The 13,631-nt window shown below is 34.9% G+C and overlaps 1 protein-coding gene across 4 annotated transcripts in view; it reads left to right on the top strand.

Moving 5' to 3' along the window:
- The window catches only part of EPS15L1 (epidermal growth factor receptor pathway substrate 15 like 1), an 85,053-nt gene extending 73,047 nt beyond the window's left edge, over positions 1 to 12,006 (top strand). For 2 of the 4 annotated variants that reach the window (XM_050934004.1, XM_050934005.1), the window contains one exon: positions 5,666 to 12,006. In XM_050934004.1, the coding sequence (XP_050789961.1) occupies positions 5,666 to 5,812 (147 nt within the window). In that variant the 3' untranslated portion in view covers positions 5,813 to 12,006. The remainder of the gene's footprint in view (positions 1 to 5,665) is intronic. The other 2 variants (XR_007771382.1, XM_050934006.1) reach the window with 2 other exon arrangements.
- Positions 12,007 to 13,631: the final 1,625 nt, after the last annotated feature.

The following is a 13,631-nucleotide window of genomic DNA, read 5'->3' on the forward strand; positions in this document are numbered from 1 at the left end:
TCAATAATAAAGGAGTTTTGAGTTTGATACTCAATTTTAAAAGGGTTTGTTTTCTTTTAAATTATTTAAGTACAGTGTGCCTTTTCTCTCAAGATATTTGTAGCAGAATCTGTGTACTGTTTTTGTTGCATGGAGGCTGTTTTGTAATTGATTTTTGGAAGCCAGGATGTAAAAATTCCTCAGAAATAATAATTTAAAGACATTTATATAACAGTTTCAACATATCCTGAAAAGTAAATCCTTAAAACAAAGGATTCCATATAGTATTTGTAACTGTTTGTGAAAAAGTCCTGACAATCCTGTCACAATGTTTTCTGTATGCACTGGAATATGAATCATAAAGAGACATATACAAGAGAGAGTGTGAAAATTATTAGCTCTTGAATTTTGTTTCAATTACTGATTATGTATTTCATGATAAATGCAAAGTAATGCACGTTGGAAAGCATAATCCCAACTATACATATAAAATAAGGGGGTCTAAATTAGCTGTTACCGCTCAAGAAGGAGATCTTAGAGTCATTGTGGGTAGTTCTCTGAAAACATCCACTCCGTGTGCAGAAGCGGTCAAAAAAGCAAACAGAATGCTGGGAATAATTAAGAAAGGGATAGATAATAGGACAGAAAATATCATGTTGCCTCTAGATAAATCCATGGTATGCCCACATCTCAAATACTGTGTGCAGATGTGATTGCCCCATACCAAAAAAGATATACTGGAATTGGAAAAGGTTCAAAAAACGGCAACAAATATGATTGGGGTATGGAACGGCTTCCGTATGAGGAGAGATTAATAAGAATTTTCAGCTTGGAAAAGAGACGGCTAAGGGGAGATATGATTGAGGTCTATAAAATCATGACTGGTGTAGAGAAAGTAGATAAGTGTTGTTTACTACTTCTCATAACACAAGAACTAGGGGTCAACAAATGAAATTAGTAGGCAGCAGGTTTAAAACAAATAAAAGGAAGTATTTCTTCACACAACACACAGTCAACCTGTGGAACTCCTTGCCAGAGGATGTGAAGGCCAAGACCATAACAGGGTTCAAAAAAGAACTAGATAAATTCATGGAGGATAGGTCCATCAATGGCTATTAGCCAGGATGAGCAGGAATGGTGTCCCTAACCTCTGGGAATGAGTGACGGGATGGATCACTTGATGATTACCTGTTCTGTTCATTCCCTCTGGGGCACCTGGCACTGGCCACTGTCGGAAGACAGGATACTGGGCTAGATGGATGTTTGGTTTGACCAAGTAGGGCCATTCTTATGTAGAGAAGCCCTTGTTAGACAAAGCAAACTAAGATCTGTTTTGTAGAACCACTGTATTAACATCCATATTGCACCCCATTAGAAAAGATCAAAAGGTCTTACAGCAAACCAATTGTAAATACCAGGTTTTCAAAAAGCCTGGCTTTGTTTCTAATGTTGGCAGATACATTTACAATGATTTCAAATGTAGTGTTAGAATGGCTGTTCTAAATGCTAATGGTGGTGAATAGAAAATATGTTCCATACGAAGCCTCCAGCTTCTTTCTTCTCTCATGTGTTTAAGTTTTTTGTTCTGGGTTGCATTGCCACACAATAAAATTACCAACTCAGTCTATTTTTTTAAATCTGGTGGGCGTATTTCACTGTTAAGTAGGTATTGGTTTTTATTTTAAAAGCTTTATGTAGTGTTATTAATTTTAAACATTTTTCCCCAGTATTTCAGTTCACAGTAAAATGTGTATCATTCTCTGACCTGATATATGTTTAGCTGAGGTCCTCTGTGCATATTTTTTTAGTTGCCCTCAATTCTTTAGTTTATCTGAAAATATCAAAGCTCAAAATATTATTAAACTTTACCATAATTCGCAAAAGTCTGTTGAAATTTGGTACACAGTTAAAGTCTGTGACAATATCCAAAATGGTGACAAAATTAAAATCAGACACAGAGCTTGCATTATCTGCAGGGTTTTTTTTAATGGTACTTAGTTTCTTTTTTGGGGAACAAGGATGTAATGTCTAAGCATAAAATTGGAAGGATTATTACCCAACAGTGATGACTGTATTTACAGAGTACAAATATTTCTTAGTTGGCAGGCTTGAGTAAGTCATCAGTGATTTATGCCAAATCATTAACCAGTGTCATTTCTTCCATTTAAGTTTGTGTTTATGCCCCTGTGCCATCAGGGTTATAGGAGATAGGATCAACCTTGGAAAGTAGAAAAAAATAGGATCTGAATAACCATTTATCATTTAGCTGGTGATAGCTTGGGTTAACTCTTGTCGTTGGGCAGTATTTAGTCTGATGAAACAAACTGAAGTTTGCATTTGTAAATGCTCTCTGTTGCCCTGAGAAATCTCTTCACTATGTGCTCCTTTAAAAAGAGAGAGGTTTATTTGTTCCCCTGTTCCATTCAACATTATTTTCTTTCTGGTTGTGTACAACACAGGATCACGAAGCATTACTAAGCGAGGCAACATCTCTTCCTTTGTGAAGTCATAAGTAAGCCAGATATCTCATAAACCGGGGAAAGGATTGTGCTTATCTGTTGGTTGGAGGGTCCTGTTCTCAATTATGAAAATTCCAAATAATTCTATTTGCAGTATGTTTTCTGACATGAAGTGTGGAGCTGTAGGATCTGCAATTGCCATGTTGGTTAGCTGGAATTCTTTATGATTACAAGCAAAGAGAACCTGAGGATTTCCTTTATTTTTTTAATTGTTTTTCTAGTGTTGTTTGAATTACTGAGTTCTTATCCATTGGATTTAATGAGTGTGATTCCATTGCATTCTTGACTTTTGGATTGACATAAAACATGAGTCTTAGGAGCTGACAAAACCATTTTGTTCATTCATTTTTCAGATATTTCTAGTTTATAACTTGTAGAAAAATTTGCAAAATTCCAGTAATCTTACAATCAACAGAAAAAGACAAGCCAGGTGAGGCTTCTTTTGGTGGAAGGGAAAACTTGTCCCTTCCACCAACAGAAGCTGGTCATGGGACAGTCTTTCCTGCCACCAAGAGAAGTTTGTCCGATAAAAGATATTCCCTCACTGACTTCGTGTGTGTCATATCTTCAAACCAACATGCTACAACACCACTGCAAACAGTTGATAAAAAGCATATTTTCAAGGAACAGAGCATTCAGAACGAAGCTCAAAGATTGCTCTTTATTCAATACATATGGAGTTTTGTCACACATTAGACACATTTTTCCTGCAGATGATTTGTCTTCCCTCCACTTATACTAGACCATTAATGTACTTGTTCTAATATTTTGAAAAATATATCAATACTTTATTATTTGAGTGTTGTTTTCAGATACCTTGTACCAAATGAAAGTACTTGTGATAATGCATATTAAATCAGTGTGTGAGAACTTTCTTTCAACATTAGCTTTTGTTGAAAAGTGGACAGCAATAATAATGTTATATTGGTTTATTTTTAGCTTAGTAAAATGGATTTTTATGGGCAATCTACAAACTTCTTTTAATCTGGTGGTGATTATAAATTATACTTACATAATAAATAGGGATCTTCATATTGATATAAAAGTATGCTTTTGAAATGATATGTTTGATCATGCTAGCACTTTATAAGGTAAAAATGTCAATCAAGCATCAAGAGTTCCACACTAGTCAGGAATCCAGATTTGCTTTGTCTTGAATCCACTTCACTCTTTTAGTAAGCTTTTCTAACCACACACCATGATTTCAGATATGTATGAAATAAACATGTTTGTTTTTAGAAAAGTCTTTAGAAATATGCATCTTATCCTAAGGAATGAACACCACTGGTAAACTTATTTTTTCAACATTTTCAACAAAAGTGATTAGCTGAAGTTCATTATATCTCTAAAACTTTTATGGTAACAATAATTTCACCCTAACTCCCATCCCTAGGATTTTCTTTTGAATGTTAGGAAACTTTGGTGAAATTGTGGCCCCATGTAGTTTGACTTCATTGTGGCCAGGGTTTCACTCATTGTCTTGAAAATCATATATTTACAATTTAATGAGCTTTTAAGCCTTACTTACCAACTATTCACTGAAATAAATTATATTAGGAATGGACTGCGTTTCTTGGTTTCAAAAGTCAAGTTGCTAAGATGCAATGCTCTTGTATTACTAGCTTTGCTTTCATGACATTAGTTTTTTAGCAGTAATAGCAGGAGGAACTGCCAAGAGCCAGGATAACATAAAGATAAAATATAGTGTCACTAAAAAGATCAGAGAGTTGGACATAGATTACATTTCTTGCAGGTCCAAATTAATAATGTTAATCTTACATGTTTAAAAATAGTATGAAGCATGGATATAGTGTGTAATGGAAAGGTAGATTCTTGGGAAAATGTACACGAAACATAAAATCAACTAGATAAGTGCATATTTATTATTTAAAGTTAAGCATATGCTTTCCTGAATTGAGGCCTGTATGGATAAGACAAAGTTTGTAATGGATGCTGTAGCAAAATAAGCCAGTGCAACTATGTATGTTGTGCTGCATTCAAAGATATGTCCTATCATGCACCAGGGAGGTGGTATTCACAGTTTATACAGATATGATTCAACCAAAGGGGATATTTAGAATTCTATGCACTGCTTTTCCCTTCTAAAAAGACAAAATAATACATTTTTCTGAACATTCAAATAAGTATCAGAGCAATTTTTTAAACAGTGGAAATAATACAAAACTGAGGACTAGTTTTGCAAATAATTACAATGTCGCAAATACTTGTGTGTGTTTGCTGGACAGTGCACCCTTAAAGAATAAACAGTAAAAACTATGCACTGATTTTATTTAAAGGTAAAGTAAAATGTTATTTTGATAAGAAAATAATATTTCTCACATTTTATACAAAATCCAATGCAATCAGTTTTTAATGTCCACTTCTTTAATATGTGAAACTCTGTGTAATATTAGGGATGATTATTATTGGAATAATTTTGCACATTGCTTCCATGTACTGAAATTATTTGATCATATTAAAAAAAGATATAAGATGAATATTAAAATGTATTTTATTTCTGTAGTGTTTGTTGCAAAATTCATTTGGATTCTGTTATATTGTTTGCTACTGTACTGCCTGAAAAACTCTGAAAAACTTATTTTATAGACAATTGCAAAAGCAGAATTTTACTTTTGATTGAATGGTGAAACTTCCCACAAATTTGCAGTCTCCAGGTTCATTATTAACATGTATCACCATTTACAGAAAACGCTTCACAGTGTAGTGGCATATCAGTAAATAGCTTCCAGTTTTTGTCAGCTTGAGGCTAATATTATTATGCATCTTTAGTATGGATGTAGGCTGCTATACCCTCAAACTCTTCCAAGTAATTTTGCCCATTGATGTAGAGTTCCTCTCTATGCCCAGATCTTCTGGTCACTTTCTTGTATGCATTTGGGACCTGGATTCAGGCACAATAACATCAACATGAAAAGTTTATGCCTTGGGTGAGAGGAGGAAGGTATTAAGTAAAAAGATCAGTGAATGGAATGGGGAAATCAATGAGTTTATTTCTGGTTTCAGCCTAAAGGTGATAGCCTTATACGTTTTGTTACTTGATGCACATTTCTTAATGATTTAGATCTACTGCATGTTGCATACTTATTCTGCTGTCTTTGTGTATATTTCTTTTGTTTATTAACCAAGTTTCCGTTTTTATTTTTTAGTTTGGAAATGAGGAGCAGCAGCTGGCCTGGGCAAAGCGAGAGAGTGAGAAAGCAGAGCAGGAGAGGCTGGCTCGATTGCGAAGACAAGAACAGGAAGACCTTGAATTGGCTATTGCACTCAGTAAGGCTGATATGCCAGACTCTTAAATACAAGTCTTGGGGCTCTACCCAGTCCCAGTCAAACCCTTTAAAAAGGGTTTTGTAAAATTCTTGTTTTATGTTGTGAAGTAATTGTAGTCACCTTTAAGACAAAGCATAACAAGATTGGCTGGTTATATCAAACTGGGCTTTCCATGGCTTTTCAAGTACACAATGCACAGGAAACACACTGTAAAAATTGTATTATACTTCCTAGATAAAAGTTACTGCTTGTAAGAAATTTAACGTATGACCCTAAGGTACTGAAAGCAAAGTTTCTTTACAATGCAGACAGTGATTGCATACAATAAGCTGCAATTTGTGAATCTGGCTTTTATTACCTGAATTCCATTGTCATTGTTTTGAGGCTGCAGTATGAGTAATAAAATTATAGAAAATGGCACTTGAAAAAAGAATTATGTTTATAAAATTATCACGTAGTTTTCAGTTCTTTTTGTTACATTTATTTAATTACTCATAGTAGGCTAATGACCACCTAGCTCAAAGACTTGAGGGCAAATTCTTTCTTAGATGGTCCCCTTTCATCACTGAGATATGGCTTATCTTATGAAAGAAACTCTGATTATTTATATATTAAATGCATAGTGACACAACTCATGTAGAGTCAATAATATTTTGAATTCAGAGCCTATGAGAATTAATACCTTTTTCTTATTTAAACATGATTATTTGCATAAGAGTTTTTTAATATTTGTACATGGTGGTATTGAGAGGAATGATCCTGATATAGTAAATTAGACAAATGATGACTCAGTTCTAAATCATGGGATAAAATACAGATTAATTCCATGAACGAGCATTAAGACAGGAATCATTGTGTTTGAGGCTTTTTCTACATAATGTTGAACAATTTCACACTTTTTAAATTTTAATTTTTAACTGTAATCTTCCCTGCAACCATATTTTCCCTTCATTTGCTCCAACAGGCAGAATATAGGGCTATTATTTGTATTATCCAATTGACTATGTTACAATCTCTACCTCGGAAGTGATTTAAGTGTGTGGTCTTATTTTTAAATATTATAGTTGATGATTAATCTCACTGCCCTTCATTTAAAGTTGTACAACTGTTGTATAGACTAGAAAGTTTAATTTAAACTATCCCAAGTTCACACAGATTTTATTTGCCGGATAGATTGAATAAATGGATATTCATGCAAAAGTTACAGCAATATTTGTAGAACAGAGAGGCTGTTTTTTTAAGCCTATCTACTGATAGCACTAATTAGGCCAGTATGTCCAGCTTTTGTATAGACTTCCAGAATTCAGGGGGGATGTTACATGTATTTTATAGAGGTAATGCAATATGTATTTTACTTGTCACGGATATAAAATGAGTACTTATGGTATTTTTTTTGCTGTGAATTATTCATTTATAGAAACTGCCTTTTCTGGTAAATTACAGGAATTCAGCACTTCATTTGTCCTTGCCTGGTGCTCTGGTGTTGTTTGTAAATGGAATGGGTATTTAGGGCCAAATTTTCAAAATGTTCTTTGTGATCCCTGTATTTGCACCCCAATGCAAAGGTACATGTGCATATTGGCTAGTTAACATTCTGAATGTCCAAAATGTGGCCATCAGCTTGTAAAACATTCTCTGTTGGATAGCATTGTATTTCTTCATCTTCTGCAATGTATTTACATTTTTGTGTGTCCCTGTTTTGTTTTTATTTTTCCTTTCACAATGATGTTAGTGCCTGTTTTTCCGTCAAACGATCCCTACCTTCTAATTGCCTCATTCTGGATACTTTCCTTACACAGAGATAAGAATCCCAGAAGGGATTATTTTTTTCTGATGACTAGTTTTCAGACCTAGAAATGTAATTAAACATTGGTGTCTCAGGACAATGCTGCATTTGCATTGAAAATCAACTCTAAATTGAGAACATCCATTTTAAGGTCTTCAGACAAAATATATTTGACAAAACTGAAGCCCATCATCTCAGAAGACATTCTACAGAGTTGCTGATCCCTGAATGTGTGCATAACTCCAGTTTAATGTTATTACAAATGCTATAGGCTTTTAAATTTGTATCAGGAGGAGAGAAGAGATCCCTAAATATTAACAAAACATATATGTTTCTGTGTTGTCCTTTACTGAAGTAACAAACTGCCATGAACACGTAGGAAATAATCCTGCCATGCTTACAGTACTTGATGACCTATGTGGTTCCTTCCAACCATAACTGTTTTTCTGCAAAGTATATTATGGAGAATTTATGGACTTGCATACATGGCAGTATAATGCACTCTGTGTGGGTGTGATTTCTAAATCACACTAATGTGTTATGCATTAGTTTGGTCCACGTTGACCCCTTATGTGAATTAACACAGTACTGGTTCAAAAAGCACTATGTCAATGAGCATTAACGTAGTGCTATTTGAACTAGTGCTGCACTAGCCAAATCTACATGGACCAATTAGTGTGCAACGTATTATGGAGGTGTGATTTCTAGAGCACGTTAGAGCGCATTACCTAGCTGTGTGGACAAGCTCTTAAGTTATCAAGTCTGATTTTGAAAGTTTCAGAACACTCTCTTTTCCTTTGGTACACGACACTGAGTTCATGAAAGCAAAATAGGTCTACTTGTAGCTAACATCAATACAAAGTTTTTACCATTATGGGGGTAAATGTAGCATATATTTACATGTCAGGGCTATAGATGTCATCCTCACTATATAGACAGATCAAATCAGAAACAGCTATATGAGACAGTATGTGCCTTTTCTCAGTCCACCTTGTACTACCATCACATTGCTTCAGAAAGATAGTTGCCTCTTGTTCTTTGAGCTGTTGTTGCAGTTTTGTTGTTTTTATTTAGTCTTCTCTTGTATTTTTTCTGTCTTGTGTACATATATATTTTGCATTTGTCTTTATCTCTCTTACACACCTAGCTCTTTGTTGGGAAAAATTAGGCTATTAGAATGCAGGGTCATGCCACCTTCTCCAAGTTGGCAGTGCCATTCCATAACCTATCTTTAGGAGGTGCACTCTCCTCCCCTGCAGCCTAGGGAGTAAAAGCATTACTTCTAGAATACACTAGGCCTGAGGAGTGAAAGTTACAAGATTGCTTTCAAGCTTGAGTCTCTGTATGGAGAAGTGTGGGGGCCAGGGGAGTGACATAATTTGTTTCTCTCTGCTCAAATTAAACAGCATTTTAAAACCAATTTATAAAGGAATTCTACTTCTGGATCTCCGCACACAAATGGGGCATGTGGATGAGCTAAAGAGCCTTATTACTCAGAAGATTAATGTGCCATAGAAAGAATTTCTGCCACTTTATAAAGTCTCTGAAATCTTCTAATATAATTGTGTTACTTCTGTGATATGCAGTTAGAATGGAATTACCTCATCCACCTTGTTTCTCTTACTTCTGTGATAGTTAATGTTTTTGGGACACAGTATGAGGTCAGAAAAGTGAATGTATCTAATAAATATATTTAGTATTATAATCAAGTATAAAAGTTGATTGTCCCTTCTGGGGTCTAGCCTTGTGTAACCAAATATGAGAATGAGCCAGTAGCAAAAGGTCAAGCAAATTAATCAATCAGGAGTCCAAGAAAATATGTAGTTAATCCATTTACAATTGCAAACATACAATAACCCTAAACTGTTTTGAGGTGGCTTTAATTTGGGAAGAGAAGGGATACATTTTAGAAAGCTGAAGTCTAGGAAACTTCCCTCTAATTTCTTTCTGTAATATCTAAGTGTCTCCTTGTAGAAAGCAGTCATCTTCATTCCTCCCTACCCTTGGAAGCAACACTTTTTATAGAAATTACTCCACTTTTTCTCCTAAAGCAAAAATTTATCATAACACATTAATCTTTCCTTCTTCCACCAAACATTGAAATCTTAACCACAAGTAGATTCACTTCAGTTTGGGCAGATCAGTGTGCGTGCACACAAAAATAAGGTACATCTGTATGTAAATATACAATAAATTATATAACAAAGATAGTGTGTATACATTCACACAAACTATATGTAGTATGTAATATGTGCTCTATAAAGTGTATATGCAATAAATATATAGTATATTACTATATACTGTAAAAATGTGTATATATGTCTACATGCATATGTGCATTTTCTGTATAGAAATGGGAAATGAGATCTTTGTGGTTAGAATTTCAAACTTCTGGCAAAAGAAAAATACTTCTTCCAATCATTTCATTCAATAATGCTGTTATTGGCACAACAAGTTGTGTGTTTTGCCAGATGTCAGACACACCTGAGGGATTTGTCTCTCAAAGGTAAGTACAATCTGCCAAAGAAACCTTTGACAATGTGGTTTGGATATTATCACCTTTTGTCCACTTGCACATGCTGTCCATTTCCAGCCTGCTGGCATGTGTCTGTGTTGGGAGGCATCTCATTCCCTTCTCTCAGCATTAGACAAAGCTTTGCCTCCTAGTTTTTTGTTGAATATTTTATTGTTGAATTAAAGACTCTTTCACATATCTTCTTATGTGGATGTTAGGTAGAAATGTGGTAGAAGATGCTGTTTTTCTCAATCTCTTGTCTGTCATTTTGGTTGCACAGTCACTCTTCTCTGGGTTCGACCTGTGTTTTGTTTGTTTCTCAGTTTCTACCTATATTTTTGCCTTGAGAGGTGACTATGCATTGCATTTTTTTCTTTGATGAAAGAATTAAGATGATTCAGTTTTCTTCAGGGAGAAATCATTAGACAGCAGTATGTAAAACAATCATAAAGAAGGTGCTAGGTTTCTATAGTAGCATGTGCGTATTTAGTATATACATCTGCATTTATGAAGTGCAGTCACTGCTGGGGTGACTCATGGCAACAGTTGATTACTACACAGGAACACTACACTGCATTTCAGAAATAAATGGAAGAAGACTTTTATCCAATTGAAACTAGGCTTTTACAAAATATTCTTGTTGTAGAGACTGCCAACCATTCTACCATAGGAACAGATAATATTAAGGAATGTACTGGTACTTCTGTACTTTTGTATGAGACTTCATATGATCAGCATAGTTTTCCTTATGAAACCTCTGGCCTAATTATTTTTAAGTGGGATGAGTGATCAGTCTGTAATGTATTTTGTTTTATATAGTGTGTTCTTAAATGCAAGGAAATTCCAAGCTTTATCTGTTAAAGTATGGCACTTTTTTTTCTTTCTGGTCTATGTGAAATCCTATTGTTAGACACTGTGTCATCACTTCAGCTTTGCTAAAGGACATTGTATTTTTTCTAGGGTTCTTCTTGTAACCTTTTTGGGGTTTACCATTTTATTTTTGTAATACTTCTCCATATTTGTCCTGAAGATTCAGCACTTACGGAATTTTGGTCTAAGTGTTAAGAATCATCGTTTCCCCCATGTATAAGGATCATTCCTATTTTCCATTTGTCTTTATTCCTGACTCTCAGAAAATGCATTTCTATTTAATTCCAATGTTCCAAAATAAGTTCTGTCAAACAGATGTTTTGTTTTGATCTGTGCCAATAGATTGTGTCATTATAAATGCATTGACCTGTCCCAGGTGCAATTAAATTACCAAACAGTAATAGTTAAATCTTTATGGTCCAGCATTTACTCCTTTTCTGCAGACCCCCCATTCACAGTCAAATCTATTTACATTTTCTGAGTAAGGAAATTTTGTCACAAATTCTGCTTTGAACATGATGGAAATGTAAAGGGTTTTTTAGGATGAACAAGTTAACTTTTAATAATTGTTGACATATGTTTTATCAGTTGTTGTTTTATGGTTCTTTTTACTTTAAAGATTTATAAATAAAAGGCTGAATTGTTATAAATACCTCAGTCATTTAAAATAGAATTTCCATTTTTTCCAACTTCTGATTTTCCCTTTAAAATTAAATAACTTTAAAAGGGAAACTTAATATAAATGGTTCCTTCTGCTGTTAGTATAATGGTAGTGATATGTTCCTTAATATCCCTGTTAATATGACTTTATTTAGTCTGATGGAAGTTACAGGTTAAGAAGGTGAAAACAAAGTGGAAACTGCAGCATTTACCAGAAATTCACTAGTCTATCCAAATGTGTACATTACTGTAGTTATATTTATCCTTTAAATATCATATAAGACATTGGGAAACAATGTTTTAATTTTAGCCTATGTCATGTGTTTATTGTTTAATACAAGAAGAGAAATGTTATTGTTTAATATAATAAATGAAAAATTACTCTTTTTTTTTTTTTTGAGTTCTGCATCCTTGATTTCATGAACTATCTTGGGTCAAATTTGTGAATCTTGTTTAGAATTATATTTTTAGATTGTATATATTTTTTTCTGGTTGTTGGCCTGTTCACACTATATTTCTCCTCTCTCCCCCAAACCACACGTGGTACATACCATCCAGTCAAAAGATCTTATACCACACCTTTAACAAAAACTATGTCCCATAATGTTAAAATCTTCCAGGGAATTAGCATAGGGAGGAGTTATGAGAGCGTTGCAGGCAGCCCCTTACACTGAAGTGTGTTTGTCCACTGGCCTGAAAGAGGATTAATCCCTTTGATTCTGGCTCATTATTTCTGCCATATGCTTGTTTCATTTACTGTATGTCTGTACCTCTTGGTGTGTTAACAGTAGAGTACCATTTCAGGTCCCATCAGTTATTCTTGAAACTACTCCCCAGAAATATATTTAGCTTTTTTATTTTATTGAAGCCAAGATTTTGTCTTAGTTTCCTTAGCTGGTTTAATAAACTTCCTGTCCTCCGCACTATACATCCCCTCATCCTGTAATGCCCTCTCCTTAATCTTACAGGCATGGGGCCCAGATCTCTCTCTCCCTTCCATTTAATTATTTGGACTATGAAGTACAGTGTAGCCAAGTACACTTCAAACCATATTATATGCCCATAACTCCATTGCATCAGGGCATGAACAATCTAATAGGTTGTGCTGTACCAGTGATCCAATACAGAGACAGCTAGGGCTTTTGTTTCTTTACATAAAGGAGTGAGGAAGAGGACTGTCAGGAGGTGAAGGGGAAAGATAAGTGGGGCATTAAGTGTAAAAAAAAAAAAAAAAAACCCCAGGCTACCTACCAGCTCCCAAACTTCAATAAAAAACACACCACAATCTCATTGCCCACCCCCCAAACACAACCAAACACTGTGGTGTATTGTGTGTGGAAGGTCCTATACTGACTTCCCACTAATCCTAACCCTAGTTCGTGTCCAGTAGTTTTAGTGGCTGCAAGTCACACTAACCCTTTTTCCTCCCAGCATATACCAAAGTGATAGTACAGTTGTAGTGCATGGATGAAGGAGGAGTCTGTTAGAAGACAGTCACTGAGCATCCGGGCCAATAGACATTGTTCTGAGTCAATCACTTCAAAACAAAATGTTTGCAACCCTCTGTGCTAGTCACCATCTGCATGGCAAATGATATGGAAGGTAAACAAATTAATGTTTGTTGAATAAGAAATTAAGGGCATTCATACTTTTGATGCAGCTTCAGTGTTTGTGGAAATAGTTAAGTGCAATCCAAAGACGCAGGAACAATTTTAAATCCTGACCACATCTGGCATTCTAAGACTGCAGAGGCTGTAGCCTTTCCTGATGATGTGCTCCCTCAATTTTTTCTGTCAGCTATCAGAAACATTGTGCCTCTGGTCCCTAGGCTTCTATTAATGCTGCTCCTGACCACATATCAATGGAAGGAGCCCATACACTGGTGCAGTGAGCATCCCTTGTTTTAGGAATAATCCCTTGACTCTTAGAAATGGTTTCTGCACCCAGCTTCATCTTCATCTCTTCAGTGAATGAGACTCTCAGTGATTCTAGGAATGCTTTAACTTTTTTTATA

Source organism: Gopherus flavomarginatus, chromosome 24 (genome assembly GCF_025201925.1).
Source record: "Gopherus flavomarginatus isolate rGopFla2 chromosome 24, rGopFla2.mat.asm, whole genome shotgun sequence".
Classification (NCBI taxonomy): Eukaryota; Metazoa; Chordata; order Testudines; family Testudinidae; genus Gopherus; species Gopherus flavomarginatus.